Source organism: Myzus persicae, unplaced genomic scaffold (assembly GCF_001856785.1).
Source record: "Myzus persicae strain clone G006 unplaced genomic scaffold, MPER_G0061.0, whole genome shotgun sequence".
Lineage (NCBI taxonomy): Eukaryota > Metazoa > Arthropoda > Insecta > Hemiptera > Aphididae > Myzus > Myzus persicae.
The window spans coordinates 3,281-21,700 of record NW_019104345.1 but is presented as its reverse complement, the minus strand read 5'-3'; the positions used below and the strand labels follow the sequence as shown (position 1 = coordinate 21,700).

The window sequence follows — 18,420 nt, the reverse complement described above, 5'->3', positions numbered from 1 at the left end:
GCAAAAACGTTTGTAATTTGATTACTAAATAATATTATGTGATAATTATAAGTGTGTGTGTGTGTGTGTGTGTGTTAACTGATAAGGAAAATTTATGATATTTCAAACACGTTTCTGCGATAAATTCAACGACCCTGAAAAAATAATAGTAATATTATATTAAAGTGTTCATAGTTTTCAGTCCATAGACGTTGAACGGTGTTGAACGATGTTACAGAATCTATAATATTATCTACGAGTTTATGACCTTGTCCTGTGTGACAGACGGCTGTGTTTTACCTACTTAATAGTTTATTCATGAATTCATGATAATATAACGATGTACGATTTTATCATAATATTGTGTTTATTATATTTACTAAGTTTACATGATAAAGCTTCATGACATTGTCTCTGCTTACTAACGGAAAATGTACGTTCAGCAATTCTAAATTAATCAATTTTGTGGCTAAATAATTAATTTAATCATTCAGACCATTTAGTTCAGTCGATTATACTTCCCCCAATTTTCTGACTTTGTGTTATGATCTTAAATATTAGAGTAAACTGACTTATTATCAAAAGTGAAAGGTAAAAACATTTTCAGTGTTCTCTCGTTGGGATTTTATGATAGGTACTCTAATTTTTAATCCAGTATGTTGAATATTATTATTTAAAAATAACAATAGCACTATTATTGCTTAAAAATTAAAATACCGTATAACTTTGCTGTTACTTGCTTTTTAAATTCTAATTCATAGTTTGGGTTGTACCTGTAATACCAGTAAAAATACAATTATTGGTGTCTTTAAAAAGTTTTAACGTCACCATATGAACGTTGTGATTTACAAAATTATGATATTCAAAATCCATTTAACTTAACCACATAATATTAATTTATAATGAATTAATATTTATTTCATAAAAAAATGATAATATTAATTAATATCTGGATAAAAACATTTTCTGTTATTGTGGGAGTACCTAAAATACAAATATAATACTATACAATTATTTTAGCTGCAGTTGAAAATGAATCATATTAACTAATGTAATTATAAAGTATTGTCAAAATGATCACAATTAAATAGCTTTAAATAATATTCACCTGTAAAAACATTTTATAAGTGTATTTGGGTTAAAAAAAAATTGTTAAGCAAACGAAAATAAACATTTTCTCCCTGCAGTAAAGAAGTTTCAACTCAGAATTTCGAAGATGAAAATTATGTTGTCTATTGATTTTATAAACACTGTCTATTAGTTGTAGCAGAAAGCATTATAGTTTTATAGAAAATACACGAAAATAAGAAGAATTTCTGTTAACTTAAACAATGTTATTTTGCGGAGGGTTATTGTATAAATGAATTAGATAAAAGTTGATCTGTATGTGAAATGCAAGTACTGAATTAAACAAAACAATTTTATTTACATTTTGTGGCCACTAATAATATAATGTATTGTTTATTCCAAGTTGAACTTATCATCCATGATGTATTGATATTAACAATAATACACCATGTACCTATTTCCTAGTGATATAAACATTTTACTTTACTGTATGTATGATATTTACAATTTAGGAAATGTTTAAATAAATATAAAAAATTTCATTTATAATTAACAATAACATTCTGAAACAACAGAAATTTAATATGGATAACCAACATCAAAGTTTGAGTTGCATGGATAAAACGATAACTTTACAAATAACATCAGGTTTATTAATTAAAATACAAATTCTATAACATATGAAGTATAACAAACTGAATTGTATAATGTTATTACTTGAAACTTGAATGTTCAATTAACTTTTATTAATATAAATAATACAACCAATAGATTAAAAATATATATATACATCATTAATCAATGTATAAAAGTAATATTTAGTAATTAGAAAAAATAAAAATAAAAGTAAAATATATTATGTTAAGTTAAATCTAATGTTTTTATTTTATTGATATGGAAACTTCTAACTCTGAATATTTTAACATGGCCATAACTATAAAACTATTCAATTAATTTATACGTTGTACATTATTAATTCAATAATAACTGTTGATTTAATAAATTCGTTTATTCTGATTCTCTGATTGTAATCAATTTATAAATAATAATTTAATTTAGGGAAAAGAAGGCTGGAATAGTATAGACAAATTATTAATATAAATTACAAACATCAATTATTCATATTTATATTATTGTACCTATGTACTATAGTAATGTATATACAATTTTACTTTTAAGCTAATGGATTTGGTTTGCTTAGAGGATCTGTTGTAATACATGCAACGTTCATGAAGCAAAAAATTATAACACCTGAAATTCCAGTACATCAAAATGAATTGAAAATTACCTCAGATATTATATGGTACATGGATAATGCTACATTAAAAAAGTAAAAGTTATTATTTGATTTGTCTACATAATAGGTATTAGTAATATATTAATGAATATTATTTCATATTACTTTAGGTCAAAAATGTCTAATACATCTATAAAAATTGAGTGCTTCCATATTCCAACAAACAAATCTAGTTCAAAAGAAATGCTTGGTTATTTATTATTAAAAGTGAAAGGGGCACAAACTATTAATCCAACATCCAATGACCGTGTAAGTAATGATAGATTTCCATACATAAGAATATGTTATTCAATAATTTATTGTTCATTAAATACCAATAGTTTTAAAATAAACTTTTTAATTTTAGATAGAAAATAAAACATACAAATTAATAGGTTCAAAAATTGGTAGTTATCATCTTAATTTATCATTACGAATTGAAGATTATAATGGTAAAGCTATTGACAAATCAAATGAAAAAATAAAAAATTTAAAACCGAAGATTAAAGACAATTTGAAAAAAGGTACCTACCTACTATCTGTTTATGTTCATATAATATTTATTGGTTGATAGTTATTGTAATTTTTTATTGCATAGTAAAATAATATTGCAATCAAACTTCAAAACATTCAAAAGTAAAAGTATATCAATATTACTGCTAATATAGCTAATGATATTGATAAATGTTTACATACCTTTAATGTTGAAACATTGATACCAGTTAAAAACGGTCTAAATTTACTACTTCTATGTATGAATACACAAATATAATAAATGAATTTCATCAGTGTTAATATATTAGGTATCATCATATCTTAAATTTTTTCAGTAGATGAAATTAAATGTTTTGAAGAAAACGTTGAAATAGTTTTACCAAAATCTGTTGTAAATAATTTGTCAGAACAAATAAAAAGTTTACCTGAAAATAATAATTCCCAGTAAGTTTCAAATAGAATTGTCAAGATTTATTATTTTTGATTAAATTATATTTTGCTTTAGAAAGATATTCACGTGTATTCAACAAAAATTAATTGAAGAATTAGAAGATTGGAAGGACAAACAAATGCTGTTATTTAATGAAAAGGTTATTATTTATTGATACTGTTGATAATATTAACATCACAATTTATTTTACTCTGTTTACACAGATAAAAACAAAAGAAGAACTACTATTAAGAGATTTGAAAAATAAATGGTCAGATGATAGAAAACACACCGAAGAGAAACTAACCCATGCTATGTCAAAATGTAAAGAATTAGCTAAAGATTTGGACAAAAAGTCTAATTTGTTAAAAGAAAGGGATTCTATAGTTACAGCTAAAGAACTAGAAGTATGATAATTGATTTTATATTTTTAATTGTTTTTTTTCCTGTTAAAATAAAGTGTATTGAGGTTTTGTAGGTTACCTGCCAAAAAGATAGTATGGAAAATAAATACATTGCTTTAGTCCAAAATATACAGTCTTCCAATACGCAAACAATTAATGAATTGAATAATACATTTTCTAAATTGGAAGCTAAATTGCATAAATCAGAAAAATTTAATATTCTATTGAAAAAAGAAAACGAAGCCCTGAAATATGATGTCGATACCAATTGTGGATTACTAGTACAAGAGTTAGAGAAAAAAATTGTATGTTATTCAAATTCTATAAGTTATAGGAATAAATAAGTACAATTTCATACATTTTTTAAATAATATAAATACATATAATGTTTAGTCAAATTTAGAGTATAAAATTGAAGAAGCCAATAAGTCTTGTAAGTTCTTCAAAGAGCGGTGGATAGCGTCTGTAAGAAAAATTAACCAAATGTACACAAAATTTCATGAAAATAAAACCAATAAACATTTGCTTAACAATAAACAAAAGTAAATAATTATTATATTTTAAAAATTAATTATAAAATAGTTTGTTTATTCTCAAAATTAAAACTTTGAAATTTAAATTTAAATTTAAACATTGACTTCCATATAACACTGATAACGTTTCCACAGTATCAGAACATAAGTTTTTTTATGGAGACCTGTGATTGCACTTTATCACACATTTTCTGTGGGGTTAGACTAATAATGCATTTTATTGGGTAAAATTTTGCATCAAATGTTACAGTGGTGTACACATAAGAGGGGTTGAGTGAACACCCCCCACGTCCACGCTCACCATAATATTCATATGTATAGATCAAAAAAATTAAAAATATATTTTGTGTATATACATGTACATATCATTTTTGATAAAACCCCTCCCATTAAAAATATCTGCATACACCATTAAAATGATGTATTAGTTGCTTTAAACATATTAAAAAATTATACACTTAAAAACACATAAAATGTACTACATACATAATAAATAAAACTAAATAATTGAAATCACAATGCATGCATGGTATAAAAAATAGAAATCAGCTCTGTAAGAAAAACAGCCATCTAACTGCAGGCTGCATGGCAATCAATGTTAGAGATTTTATTAACTTGTAATTTTTAAGTTATATTTTAATTTAGTTTTTATACTAAGTATAAAAATATATCAATATTATCTTGTTTCTTTCAATATTTTGCAGTATTCAAAACATATTAACTAACCAATTAGAAGAACGGCAACAAGACGAACAACAATTAAGAACACTCTTAAATGATTTAGGTAAATTACGACAGGATATGACCAACACTAATTATTTGGACTTATGAAACACTTAAATTGTAAAACAAATAATTGAGTACTAATTATATTGTTTATAAAAAAACATACCTATAGCTTATCAAGACTTTTTAAATTGTTTTCTTATTGACAATCTGGTTTTTAATAAAATTTATTTTGCTTATATATTTTTATTTTAAGCTGTTATATTAAAAAAAAAAATATTGAACTGCCAATCTTCATCCAAATACAAAAGCCCATCTATTACAATTTACATAAATGTATTATTGTGATAAGAAATAAGTAAAAGTACATTCTTCCTTTACTATTCAACAACATACATCTGTTGTGTAATGCATCAGTTGACATCAGCATGTCTTACTCATTATCCAATCATCCAGAGATGTTTAAAATAAGTGTAGGATAAAAAAATTGTATTTGTGGTGTAACGATTTTTGAGAAATGAGTAAAATCTGCTGTAAAATACACTTGACGGAAATAAAATTAATTTCATAATTGTATTCATAAAAATGTTTCTTACATATCTTCCAGGACTATATAGTGTAAAACTTGTTAAGTAAATAAACCGATAAGTGGGTGATGCTTTGCTGTGTAGTAGGTTACAAATGGGTTTGAATTTAACAATATAATATCATTGTTTACGAAAAACGATATTTAGCAGAGATGGTTTATCAGCCTAGGATATTATATATTATATTTACATTGTTGTTATTACTTGTTATTATTAGTTCTGTAGCCTGTAGGTTGAATTAATATTATTTGCATATTTGTAAGTGATAAATGATAATATAGGCACTTTAAAATTGTTTGGTACCCACAAATATATTTTTTTAAATACAGTAATAAATAATAATATAACTAAAAATTTTTAAATTTCAAATTTGATAAATGTTGTCAAAATTTGAACTTCAAATGCTTATAAAAAAAAATTGTATCTATGTATTATGTTTTTTTAATATTTTTCAAATAACATTTTAACAATATAATAGGTGCCTTGTATTCAAGTTACAAGCTGTTTGACCCAACAAATACAATTATATCGACAAAAATTAAAAGAAAATTACTCAAAATTTTCTTATGACTATAAATATTTAAAAAAAGACGCGTTATATATTTCAAAAATGTTATGGTGCATGGAAATTGCTAATACAAACATATTTCAGTGAAAATTTAATCTATAAACAGTTATTTTTTTTAGAGTTAAACTAAAAAACAAAATCAATTTGTTCAAAAACTGAGTTTGACTAAAAATTTTGTTCGTTTTTCCGGTTGCTTTTGAAAACAATTGGGAATTTTTTACATTTAACCCTCCCCCCCCCCCAAAGTACCAACTAGATTCACTTTCTTACCAGAAAAGATGCTTTTGAAGAAAATCGAGGCATTTTTACTGCCCCAAAACGTGATGACTGAAAAAAATGTTTAAAAAACACACGTCATTGCTTCTCTCAGAATCTAAAATTGAAAATTGAAATTTAAAAACACCTATGAGCATCTCAAAACGAATCCAAATCATTTGAAAATTTTACCAAGTATAGAGAATGATAAAATAAACATGTGATGGAAATTTCAAGTATCTACGGTTATTTTTTTTTTAATTACAAAAGAATAAGAAAATCACTCCATGAGAAATGAAGTAAATATCCAATGTTGTAAAAATTTGAATTTCGAACGCCCATAAAAATTTAATTTAACTTTCCATTTGACATTTTTTGTTTTTGATATACAGAAAAATGTAGGAATTACTTGTATACAATTTTCAAATGCTTAGATAATAAAAAAAGAAGAATGTTATGAATTTTTTAATCAAAATAATTTGCTAATTGTCGAGATTATGATGAATCCTCGTAAAATTTGTACATTAAATACTCATAAAAAAAATCGTCTACCCACCTAAATAGTTGTAAGTGTTGTATTATTAATTAGTTAAGTTGCATAAATAGATATGATGTCTTAAACTACATACGAAATTGTGTACAGCATGTTAGTAAACAGATTTTGCTGTTTATTGGTTCGACAGAAATTTATTTTGGATGTCATGATAATGTTGTTACAGCATAAAGCTGTAAACACTACAGCCACTATATGTTTATATTTGAAGAATATAGTATAATATACGAATAGGTAATATAGATTTATGGACACCTAAAGTAAAAAATAAAGTTGCCTATTAATTTATTAGCTATGTCCATTTGGTATATTTTCCCTAGTGTTGTTGTTTAAATTAATTAGAGTTAAATTAAATTTGGTGGCCAGTGATAATGTTATTCAAAGTCAAACTCGGATCATATTTTTTTCCATGATAATAATGATATAAGCCGTAGTTTTTTTACAGGCTGCAGCTTCTTAAAAAGTCTGATTAGTGATTATCTGATAAGGAATTTAAAACTCAACAGCCGGCTGCCGTCTACAAGTTACAACTGAGTAGCGAGTTATTCAATTTTGACAAATTTTTAGGTTCTACTATCTAGTTATTTCGATCTTTCAGTCCAGTCTTGAGCTTCTGTTGCGATGAATAATGAAGCGGATGACGATGAAATAATTAAAGAAGTGAGTGTAGTCCAAGTCGACATTATTAAAATTCCCATAATATTTTACATATTATGTTATCTGAACTAATAGAATTAAAAACTTTATTCAGATACCTGTATTTTTGAGCAATGATGCAATGCAATTATTATTGTTACACTATCCTACAAGAGTATCTAAAAATGATCAATTACTGTCGTCGAATGTTACCCAGGTATGTTCATTAATATCGGTACATGTTTGTTAACGCCCCACTACACACTATCTGTCTTATTCAACCTTTTTAACACCTTCCTTAACAAAACTTTTAATATACAAGTAAATGAAAATAGTATATTGTTATAATTAATCCTGGCATAGTTGATAATTAATAATTATTCACTAATATTACATATTTACAAGTAAATTATTACAAAAATACAGGTGCGGCATAAGTCAGTTCCCGCTGTTTTGTTATCGCAAAACTACTTATTATTGTTATTAATTTATAATTAATTAATTTTTTTATAAATCTATATAAAATATACATATTTAATGTGTTGTGTTAATTGGGGAACCGACTTATGCTGCACCCTGTATAAGACACTATTTTCTAGTAATCCTTTAACTGTCATATCTTGATAACCGTTTTCACACATTTCATTTGTTTAAGTTGAGTGCCCGTATCATATCTTAGCAGATAATTACTCATTGAATTTTTTTTTTAAAAGATTTTAAAATATCATGTATGAGATAAGTATGTGTTTGATACTAGGTACACAACGTATTGTTAACATTTTTTCCATTATCTACATCTCACTATTTTGTTTCACTACGCTTGCTAGTTTCTTGGATAGTTAAAATCTAACACATCTCTCGATTTGCTAGCATAAACACTTTAAGTAGCTCATAAATAAAAGGGTAGAAAACAATTTTTTTCACCACCTATAGAGATCTGGTTTAATTACACGATTGTTAGACCAGGGATAAATTGATCCCATACAAGTGGGTTGCAAATAATGAAAACGATCCTACTATAATATCATATTGATATACCTAATAATATAATGAAATAAAATTAAACGTGTATTTAGATTTAAATAGATTGAAGATATCATGATAACTACAAAGAAGTATTGATAGTATATTTTTAATTTTTGGATTATTTACATACTGTCAATAGAAGATTGCCTATTTGTAATGTGGTCAGATCTCCCACATTAGGGAGGATCGTCTCTCTTTTGAGATCAGCCCTCATTAAATGGTTCTGCATTCACAAAAAATTAAAGCTTAAATATTTTTATTTTTATACTTATGGTTCATGGTTTTCAATATAAAATTGGCACCATTGAGGTATTGACCTCTAACATAATTCAATCATTAATAATAATATTATATTATAAATATTTACCCACATATTTTTAAACTAGAATGTATTCAAATTGTAATTTATTATTCAGTTTAAATGTTATAAAAAAGTAAAATGAATTTCCAAAGTAATTATGTAGTAATCATTTTATCCAATAAATATTGGTAAACTAAACTATACTGGTACTTAAAAAAAAAATTGGGTATGGGCCTTTTGGACATGAAAATTCAGGCGGGTATTTATTTAAAATGGTATTTATCTGTGGTGGTAAGGGTTCAACAAACTATAGTAACTCAGAATTTGTTCTGTGCTTATTTATCCGTTTTATTTTTTTATAGTGTAGATATAAATCAGAATGTGAAGAGTTGGAGATATCTTATGCGCTTAATACTGATCAAAATTATGATAGAGGTCATGGCCAAGAGTTGGCTGTTGAAATGGATAAAACTTCCAAAGATAAAAGCAACTATCCCAGGTTTAAACATAAATTTCTATATTGTAAACTTAAATTATAAAAACATATTAATGTATTTTATTTAGCCAAATTTAGGTTTATATTGAAATTGTTATAACTGTAATAGCGGCAATTGTTAAATAATTTACATGTTATAAATTCAATGTGCTTGTTCTTAACCTGATATGTTATTTTGATTCTGCAAATTAAAATTATATATGTGTTATTAATATAGCGGTATGATTGATCACTTAAGCTTTGAATCCCACAATACAACGTCAAATACAGCTGATATGATAATGTATACATCTGGAAAAAGTATTCATTTATGTCCATTGAAGAAAACATTAAACATGCTCCCCAAATTATCTCACATTGATAAGATTGATCCAAAGGATGAAAATAAGAAGTCTTCTCAAAACGGTAAAACAACAATGAAAATCTTAATCTTTAAAATTGTATATTCATTTGTACTAAATGTCATTATTATTTAGAGTCTGAGGAGGAAGAAGAAGAAAGTGAACAGATTATTGCAAAGTTCAAAGATAGGCCAGGTAAAAAAAGTGAAAAGAAAAAAATGCAAGAGATGGTCAAACAACGAGCAATGGAACCTTGGATTGATTTAAATTTTGTACCAAATGGACATTACTTTTCCAGGGTAATAACTTAGAACATAGATCAGTGGTTCTCAACCGGTGTGCCGCTAGAAATGTCATACATGTATAGGCGCGTGGGAATAACTATTGCTAGTGTGCCATGAAAATTTGTGATGGATAATAGAGTGCTGTGATCCAAAAAAGGTTGAGAACCACTGACATACATTCTATTCAAATATATTTTTTTAAGTTTTAATGACTTAGGTACATTTGAACCTAGTACTAATTCATTATCAATTGATTTATGTTGCATTTAACAATATATACTATATTGTGTTATGTTAAATTTGTTTAATATGGTCAGTGGTCACTATTCAACATTATTAATTATGATAGTCTATTTATAATATATACATTGCTCGGACATAGTATTGAATGTGTGTTACATAATTTAAACTATCAATATTAAAATCATATAATAGAAAAAGTTTAATCGTTGTACTTTGTAAGCTAATTATATTATGTATACTCTGCCTCAAAAGAGAATAATCAATCGACCGATTTACATCAGTGCTGTGCATCTCCTACCAATTTCTTTGTGCTAGAGTGATAATGTGTTTCTCAATGCACCAATTGTATCATTCATGATAAGCAAAAAGTGATTGTTCTCTTTTAAAACAGTGTATAGAATTTTCATTATATTTTCATGAATTTATTATTTATTTTTAATTAATACATTATTACATAAATCATAATTAATATTTACCATATAAAATGCCATACAATACCAAACATACAACCAGACTTCTACTGATGGCGGAAGTTTTCTATAGTGCTATCTAAAAATCTGTGAAAATAGATAGTTCTTTTGGTGTTGAAACAGAAAAACAACTGATAGTATTTTAAAATCTCAGGATTCAATATAATTAACTGGTAGTTTCAAAAACTGTTTTTTCTATATTTACCAAATTTTGTGTAAACCATCCATATCCTATATATTTTAAAATTAGTATTCATCTAAATTTCATTTATTTTTACTACCTTTTTTTTCAGGAAGAATTAGATAAGTTTATGTTACCACATACAAACAGAACTGATCAAAAACAACCTGATATAGTAGTAACTAAAGTTGAAAAAGAAGTAATCAATGAAAATATTAATGCAATTAGAGCCCGTCAATTATCTCAAAATGAAATAAAATCATATTCACTTGAAAACAAAATAAAAATACTTTTATTTAATGGTAAGTTATTTTTGTTATCTCAGATTCACAGTTTTTAACACTTGTATAAAAAGTTTTTTTCAGTATTGTTGTTTCTAAAATATTTTATAACTGTATCATGGAATGTATATTCTACACACTTGTGTATACTATACATTTAAGGTTGTCAGATATCCTGGTCCGACCAGAACAGTCCTAATTTCATGGGCATGTCCCTGTGTCCCAGCCGGCTGTTAATTTTGTTCCAGGCTGAGAGAACGTAGTATTATATTTCACTTAACTTAAGTTTATCTTACAATAAAAATACTTCTCAGCCCATACGATGAACACTGATGTAATATTGAACTTTTTTACAATAAAATAAAGCATAATACAATGCTTAAAAAAAATTTATTTTAGTAAAAATGATGGATTACAGTAGTCTGTAATGTGGCAATTGAAATGTATTTTTGATAAGGTTAAATTAAATGAATTTGAAAAAAATATTTATTTAATAATTAATCAATTGTATAATACGGCAACCCTAACTAATTATCTGGTGTATTTGCGTTTTCATTATTTTAGAATCAATAAAATACTCAATAAACCAATTAATTATTTACAAATAAAATTGCTTATTAATTATAACCGCGTAAATAATAATTATAATATAAATCCAAGTATATTATTGTTATTAATTTGTAGTGGGGATTAATGCAATATCTATGTGATAAATCATAAATTATATTCAAACGTTATTGGTTTGTGCGATAAATTTCATAGAATACCTTATTTTACACAGTTTATTTTTGATTCTCTTAAATTATCAAATTAATAAATATGAACAATTAATTTGACTTAAATATCATTGATTAAATATTGAAAATACTAATATGTACATTGCATCAATTTTCTTAGCAAAAATGATATCTACGAAAATGTTGATGAATCTACTGCATAAATGTGGTGTACCAAGTGATGAAAGCCTTACAACAATTTTAATTCATTTAAAAGAAATTGCAGTTTTAGTTCGTGGCAATTGGGTCATAAAGAGTGAAGTTATCTATCCAGATAATACTATATCTTCCCATTTTGGCTTGAATTTTGAAGTCATGCGCATTTTAAGAGATTATACTGTAAGATATTTTATTAATATTATATTTATCCGTTTATGTATTAGTTACAAATTGTTGCAATATATTATTTTCAATATGCAAAAAACTAATTAAATATTTTAATTTTATGTATAACAGTGGTAATCATCCTGTCTGTAGAACTCAATTTTTTGTTTTTACACTAATATATATGTATAAGTATTTATTGTATAATATACTCATTTTCATTTGTTGAAGAATCGTGTACATTTTAATATGGTATGGTCGTAGATGTTCTATAACTCTTCACATTTAAAACTACTATTTTTTGTGGAATAAATTATTATGTCTTCATGAATATTTCATTATAAATTATAAGATTAATGATTTTGCCAATTTATGAACAAAAGTATGTTATTTTTTGATGTATATTTATAAGATATCCTTAAACTTATTACATAAACTATATTAATATCCTATGTATTGGTGTACCCCAAATTACCCTTAATACATTAAAAAATAGTAAATTATAACAATATTAATGTGTACATTTGTTTATTATTGTTTAAGATTCACTTATTGGATTCTGGTCAGATTGTCAATCGCAAAAATATTGGGAAAATGTTTAATGCGCCACCAGAAGAAGTTAAGGATGTTTTGACCTCTGTTGCAGTGCTGGACAAAACCAAAACGTGGAAACTGCTTGTTACCGATAATGATGGATTTTTAGAAACGTATGTCCAAACAATTTAGCTTAGAATAATTAATTGCAAACATACATTTTAACTTAGGTCTTAATTTGAAAGATGGTGTTTTAAAAAGATGATTATAAAAATTATCTGTAACATTTATAACTACAAAAATATTGATGATTATCAATATTTTTTTTTAAGTAAAAAGTATATTTTTTTTTCAATTATTAGACTTATATATTATATTATATTACTTAATTATTAGAATGTGTCATTGTCATAACCTTGGAAATATTTGCAAATTCAAATTTTTTTTGGTAAGCCTTAAAACGCTTGTTTCAACTTCCCTGATGTTGTATACAAATTTTTATTTTGCTAATTTTGATATATTTACGGTTTTTAGTGCTAGTTTTGGTATATTATTACATGGTGTATATTATACGCATGGAATTAAAAATATTTTTTATTGAATTATTTTTATATTTGTATTTTGCTCATTGATAATGTATCTAATGCCCAAAAAGTATTTAAGTTCTTTAGCAGGTTATTTATGAACTAAACTTTGTAGTTTGAATTGATAATAACTAGTAATTACTGATTTCTCAAACAAACCTAAATTAATAATTAATATGTATTTTTTGATATACTAGTGTGGACAATTACCATGAAATATGCAAAGAACAAAGTGATTGGTGGACAACAAGAATAAAGCAAATCAATACCTGGCTTGAACAGAAACCAAAAAAAAATTCATTGTAAATTGTATTTATTAAATACTACTTTGTTTAAATTTTTCTTGTCTTATTTTTCAAAATTGAAACTTATAATTTTCTACCTAGCTAACTTCATACAAAAAGTGATATAGCAATTCGAACTTTCTATAATGTATCTTAGTTATGATCTAAAAAATCGAGAAGACCATTATTTTTACCATTACTTTTTCACCCTTTAATCAATCAATTATTTACCTGAGCTAAGTTTAACTTATGTTTCGATTGAAGAATACATCAATTTTTATGCAGAAAATGTTCAATCTAAAATTTTTGTGAATCAGATGTTTATTTGTAACAATGTCAACATGGAAGTCAAGCTGTATAGTAAAATTGTCATAGAAACATTCGACAAATACATTTGTTTCCAAGATTGTCATCGATAACAATTCCGATTTTCATCATAAGAGCAGTAACATAAACATTTGTTCACAAAAATGTCAAAAACATATGTTTCCAACTACAGGCAACACAATATGTTTCTAGACCTAAACACATTGAGTTGTGAATGGCAAATGATCAAGGCTCTAAACTTAAATTTGGAACCCATATTTATAGTAAATTCATATTTATATCAAATTAAATTCTAAATGTACTTATCTCTTAGTCCTTACAATTTACAAGACATGCAATTGCATAACATTTCTAGCACCGTTTATGAGCTTATGACTAACGATATATACCTACTTTTATACTTGAGTATTAAATAAGCAAGAAACCTACCAGACTAACGATACCAACCAATAACGATGACCTAGGTGCTCAAATTTAGAATTTTATAAATGTAATTGTATTTAAAATAATATTATTCATTAAGGATAATTGTAATTTTTACAAATAGTTATAACATTTATTAATTTATAATAGGTCTTCTATTCTTACTTATTAATACATCTTTATTAAGCAAGTTAATTTATGACAAACTTTTGTAATGTCTGCTAAAAATGATAAATATATTTTTTTGTTAGTTATCTATATCTATCAAGTATCAAGTGGCAATCAAATGACAAAGCAAAATTATAAGTGGAGCAGTGAAGTATCTAGAGACTTTTAAGCTGGATGTCAGCAATATCTGTTTGTGTATATAATTATACTGCTATAAACGTATAAATTAAAATACAGTTATAGTTATAAAAAAAAATTTTATAAAACAACTTTTCAACACAATAAACGTCAAGTCCAATGTTGTGCTTAGATAAAAAAAAATTATCTAGATATAGATAAGATATCTGAATTTAAAATTATATAGATATAGATAGATTCTGTAGAAATTGACTTTATCTAGATATATACTGGTGCACAATAGAAATTCTGCCAAACAAAAAAAAACACACCTGCCCCCCCTCCCCCCTACAGTCCCAAACCCTATAGTACCACAACCTACAGCTAATGGCCTCAGTTGCCGAAGCTTAAATGAAAAAAAAAATTTTTATCTAGATATTTATATAAGCCATAGGGTATTACCTAAAAATTAAGATTAATGTATTGATCTATAACTTCTTGTTAAAAGGTAAAATTAAAAAAAAAAAATTATAGAACAATATATAGGTACTTATAACATTACATATCTTTATAAATATAAAACAGTATACAAACATAATTATTATACATTTATATTGAACAAAATTAATGATATATTATTATAGTTAAGGTTTAAAATAACATACTAACAATGAGTAACAAACTTTTTTCCTTTGCATATATATAAATAATAAATAATAATAACAATAAATCTATTGTTTGGATCGGCAACACAATAATTTGTTAAATGTTACATCACCAAGACGATTTTGCCTTGATGTCAAAACTTGGACAGCACCACTATATAATCTTTCGACAGGTGCTGATGACGGAAGGGTGGTGTTGTACTTCAAAAATATTTTTTTAACTACAGGATAATTGTTTAATAACTGTAGCTCCTTTTTTTTTGAATTTAAATATTTTAACACTTGAACATTTATTTCGGTAATTGGAAAAAAAGAACAATTTTTAAAAATGTCTTCAATCATTAAATCATTAAGACTAACAGGATCCACAGGATTATTTTTTGATCCTTGATTCCTTAAAGGTTTTTTGGCGTTTTCTTCTAGCGGCATCTTTAATTTAGAACATTCATCTAACTCAGAAACACCTTGAGCATAAATCTCGACTGGAATCGCACAAGAAGTCTTCGCTGCTAATTTCATTTTAGATACCTCCAGCTATCATGGCATTTACTTTAGATTCACTTGCAGAGTGATTATGTCCTATTGTCACGGAAGGGTTAGTTTTCAAGATACTAATCCTTAGTATTGCAGGACAATTTGTGGTGTTTTTTTGTTGAACATTTCCATGTAATATGATTTATACCTTTGTACTTTACTGTATACGTGTATCCTTTAAAAGGAATTTTGTCACCGCCTTTGTTGGATTTAAAAGTTTCCACTTCAATTAGTTTTAATATACTTACAAATTAGAATTTTTATATTATTAAAAACACTGACACTTCTGTGACCGTTTACAGAATATAATTTTTATAATATTGGAAAACACTGTCACTTCACTGATTGCCAACAGACTAAATTTGTTCACTCAAATAATAGTATAGACGTATGAAAAGGTCTACATAGAGAATTTCCAGTTATGAAAAGTTATTTTACATTATATTATAACACTAGTTATATTTGATGACAAAGTATGAAAAGGTCATTGTGATCTCTGCATATGGAATTTCCACTAATAAAAATTTATTTTACTCTATATTATACCATAAGTTATAGCGTTGAATATATAAGAATGAAGAATAAAAGATAATATTTTCATAGTATGTTTCCATATTATTGATACCCTTAATATTTTAATTTTCATAATCAATTATTAATATATTTCAAATTTTTAAAAATTGTTCTTTTTTTTCGTGTTCTTTTTTTCCTTGGTCTTTTTTCCGGGATTCTTTATTTCTTCATCCAGAGAATCATGATTTGAATTTTGATCACATATATTCATAGCTTAGATCATATACACTGAATAGAGGTATAGCGTATATCACGCGTAGTCCGTGTTTGAAGCAGACCTGTTCATGCCCGAAGTACTTATTGCGCAAGCGTGAGAAATGAAATAGATCTTGCGGGACGGGGAAGGAACAATAATGTGTTATAGTGATAAGGACGATTAGGTACTGAATGCTTAGATCATATACTTTGCTCATGCGCAGTGATGACTTCGGGCACGGACAGCTATGCTTCAAGATTTTAAACCATAGCTCTATCCAGTGTATATGATCTAAGATTCATAGATATATAAAACAACTAGATAGCCGACTCTGTGATAAAGTCTCATAAGACCTATGAAGCCTGACAGCCATATGCGATCAGGGCAAAATACGATTGATTAATTCATGAAATATTTAATTACTCCATGATTTTTTAAAAACTGCGAAAATTCGATTTCTGAATCAGTCCGATTAAGATTGCACGGATATTTGTTTTTTCCGACTTACAAGTGCGTACATCGCACATTTTACACTCAGCCGATCACTGATTAAGTAGTTTTTGAGTTTATCCATTATACACAAACAAATATTTTCTCTTTATAATAATAAAATAATGAATAATTTCAAATCACGGAATATCATAAGGTACTGTATTGGGTCTTCTTTTTTATTGTGTTTATTAATGACTTATTGAGTATTAATTGTAATGAATCAATTTTCAGTTTTACTGATGACACGTCAATTATTATGGATGACATAAAGAAAAATAGTATTCATAATAAATCTACTCGTGTATTAAGTATTGTCAAAATATGGTTTGACAATAACCTCCTGGAACTTAATTTAACCTAAACTTGCTTTATAAACCTTAGTATAAATAAATCGTCACCCATTGGTTATAAATTTATAATTATCTCCAGCTTCATCAAAAAAACTGTAATTAATTTAATATAAATACAGTGATTTCTATTAGTAGTGACAGTAGATGTAATTGCACTACTATATTTTATGTAGTCCAAAAAGTAAAATATTTAGTTATAACTATAACTGATGCTAACTTAAAATGACAAAATCATATTATTAATACAACTAGAAAGATCAGATTATTATTCTATATATTTAAAACTCTTATCAACATACTTCCACCCACCACAATGAGACCTACTTATAATTTATATAAGTATAAATACTATAATAGTATAATATTATAAAGCATAGGTATTATACACATAATCAACTCAATAATAGTTAACAATTGATATGTATTTCTTCATTACACTATTACGATTACAATTATTTTATTGGTTGGAGAATAATATTAATTTGGATAATTTATGGCTCTTACTGACAGGGTTAAAAATATCTGTTGAATACATTTTTCCAAATGATTTTAATCTGAGTCTTACAAATTTTTTTGTTACAAGTGTTATAAGAACTAGTTTATGTGGTCTTACTAATAAAGATACATTATCACAATTTAATGAATGAATTTTAATGAATGCCCACTCACTAACTTTTAATTTAGGCAAATGTAATTTTTCAAATAATATATCTACATTTATTTTATGATTAGAAATTTCTTGTGTTGCATCATAAAATGAATTCCACCTGGTAACCACAGGAACTGGGAACTTATATATTAAAACGTCATATATTGTATCTGATGCTGCTGTACTTCTACTGGCCAAATTCCAAAAGTTTGGTAGTTTATTAAAAGTTGACTTAAAATTTTTGTTGTAATCATTATTAGGAATTTTAGAAATATCATTGGCTGCTATTAA

General features: G+C 25.9%; 2 protein-coding genes across 14 annotated transcripts; both read left to right on the top strand.

The window, feature by feature from the left end:
• Positions 1 to 220: 220 nt before the first annotated feature.
• LOC111041371 (uncharacterized protein PFB0765w-like) lies at positions 221 to 5,087 on the top strand. Of its 11 annotated transcripts, none has more exons than XM_022325630.1 (10): positions 221 to 321; positions 2,227 to 2,377; positions 2,455 to 2,593; positions 2,691 to 2,847; positions 3,154 to 3,262; positions 3,324 to 3,408; positions 3,473 to 3,655; positions 3,727 to 3,957; positions 4,046 to 4,194; positions 4,890 to 5,087. In XM_022325630.1, the coding sequence occupies exons 2-10, from the start codon at positions 2,277 to 2,279 to the stop codon at positions 5,014 to 5,016; spliced, it is 1,281 nt and encodes a 426-aa protein (XP_022181322.1). In that variant the 5' UTR covers positions 221 to 321; positions 2,227 to 2,276; the 3' UTR covers positions 5,017 to 5,087. The 11 variants fall into 11 exon arrangements, with proteins under 11 accessions (XP_022181322.1, XP_022181318.1, XP_022181319.1 ...); XM_022325626.1 differs by lacking the exon at positions 221 to 321 and adding an exon at positions 324 to 412; XM_022325627.1 differs by lacking the exon at positions 221 to 321 and adding an exon at positions 337 to 613.
• A 2,256-nt stretch (positions 5,088 to 7,343) lies between these two features.
• On the top strand, positions 7,344 to 14,710 carry LOC111041375 (DNA-directed RNA polymerase III subunit RPC5). 3 transcript variants are annotated; one of them, XM_022325641.1, is made up of 10 exons: positions 7,344 to 7,534; positions 7,626 to 7,727; positions 9,205 to 9,336; positions 9,551 to 9,738; positions 9,810 to 9,973; positions 10,965 to 11,154; positions 12,031 to 12,248; positions 12,777 to 12,940; positions 13,549 to 13,653; positions 14,637 to 14,710. In XM_022325641.1, the coding sequence occupies exons 2-10, from the start codon at positions 7,645 to 7,647 to the stop codon at positions 14,689 to 14,691; spliced, it is 1,299 nt and encodes a 432-aa protein (XP_022181333.1). In that variant the 5' UTR covers positions 7,344 to 7,534; positions 7,626 to 7,644; the 3' UTR covers positions 14,692 to 14,710. The 3 variants fall into 3 exon arrangements, with proteins under 3 accessions (XP_022181333.1, XP_022181331.1, XP_022181332.1); XM_022325639.1 differs by having other exon boundaries at positions 7,345 to 7,534; positions 9,200 to 9,336; XM_022325640.1 differs by lacking the exon at positions 14,637 to 14,710 and having other exon boundaries at positions 7,346 to 7,534; positions 9,200 to 9,336; positions 13,549 to 13,689.
• The last annotated feature ends 3,710 nt before the right edge of the window (positions 14,711 to 18,420 follow it).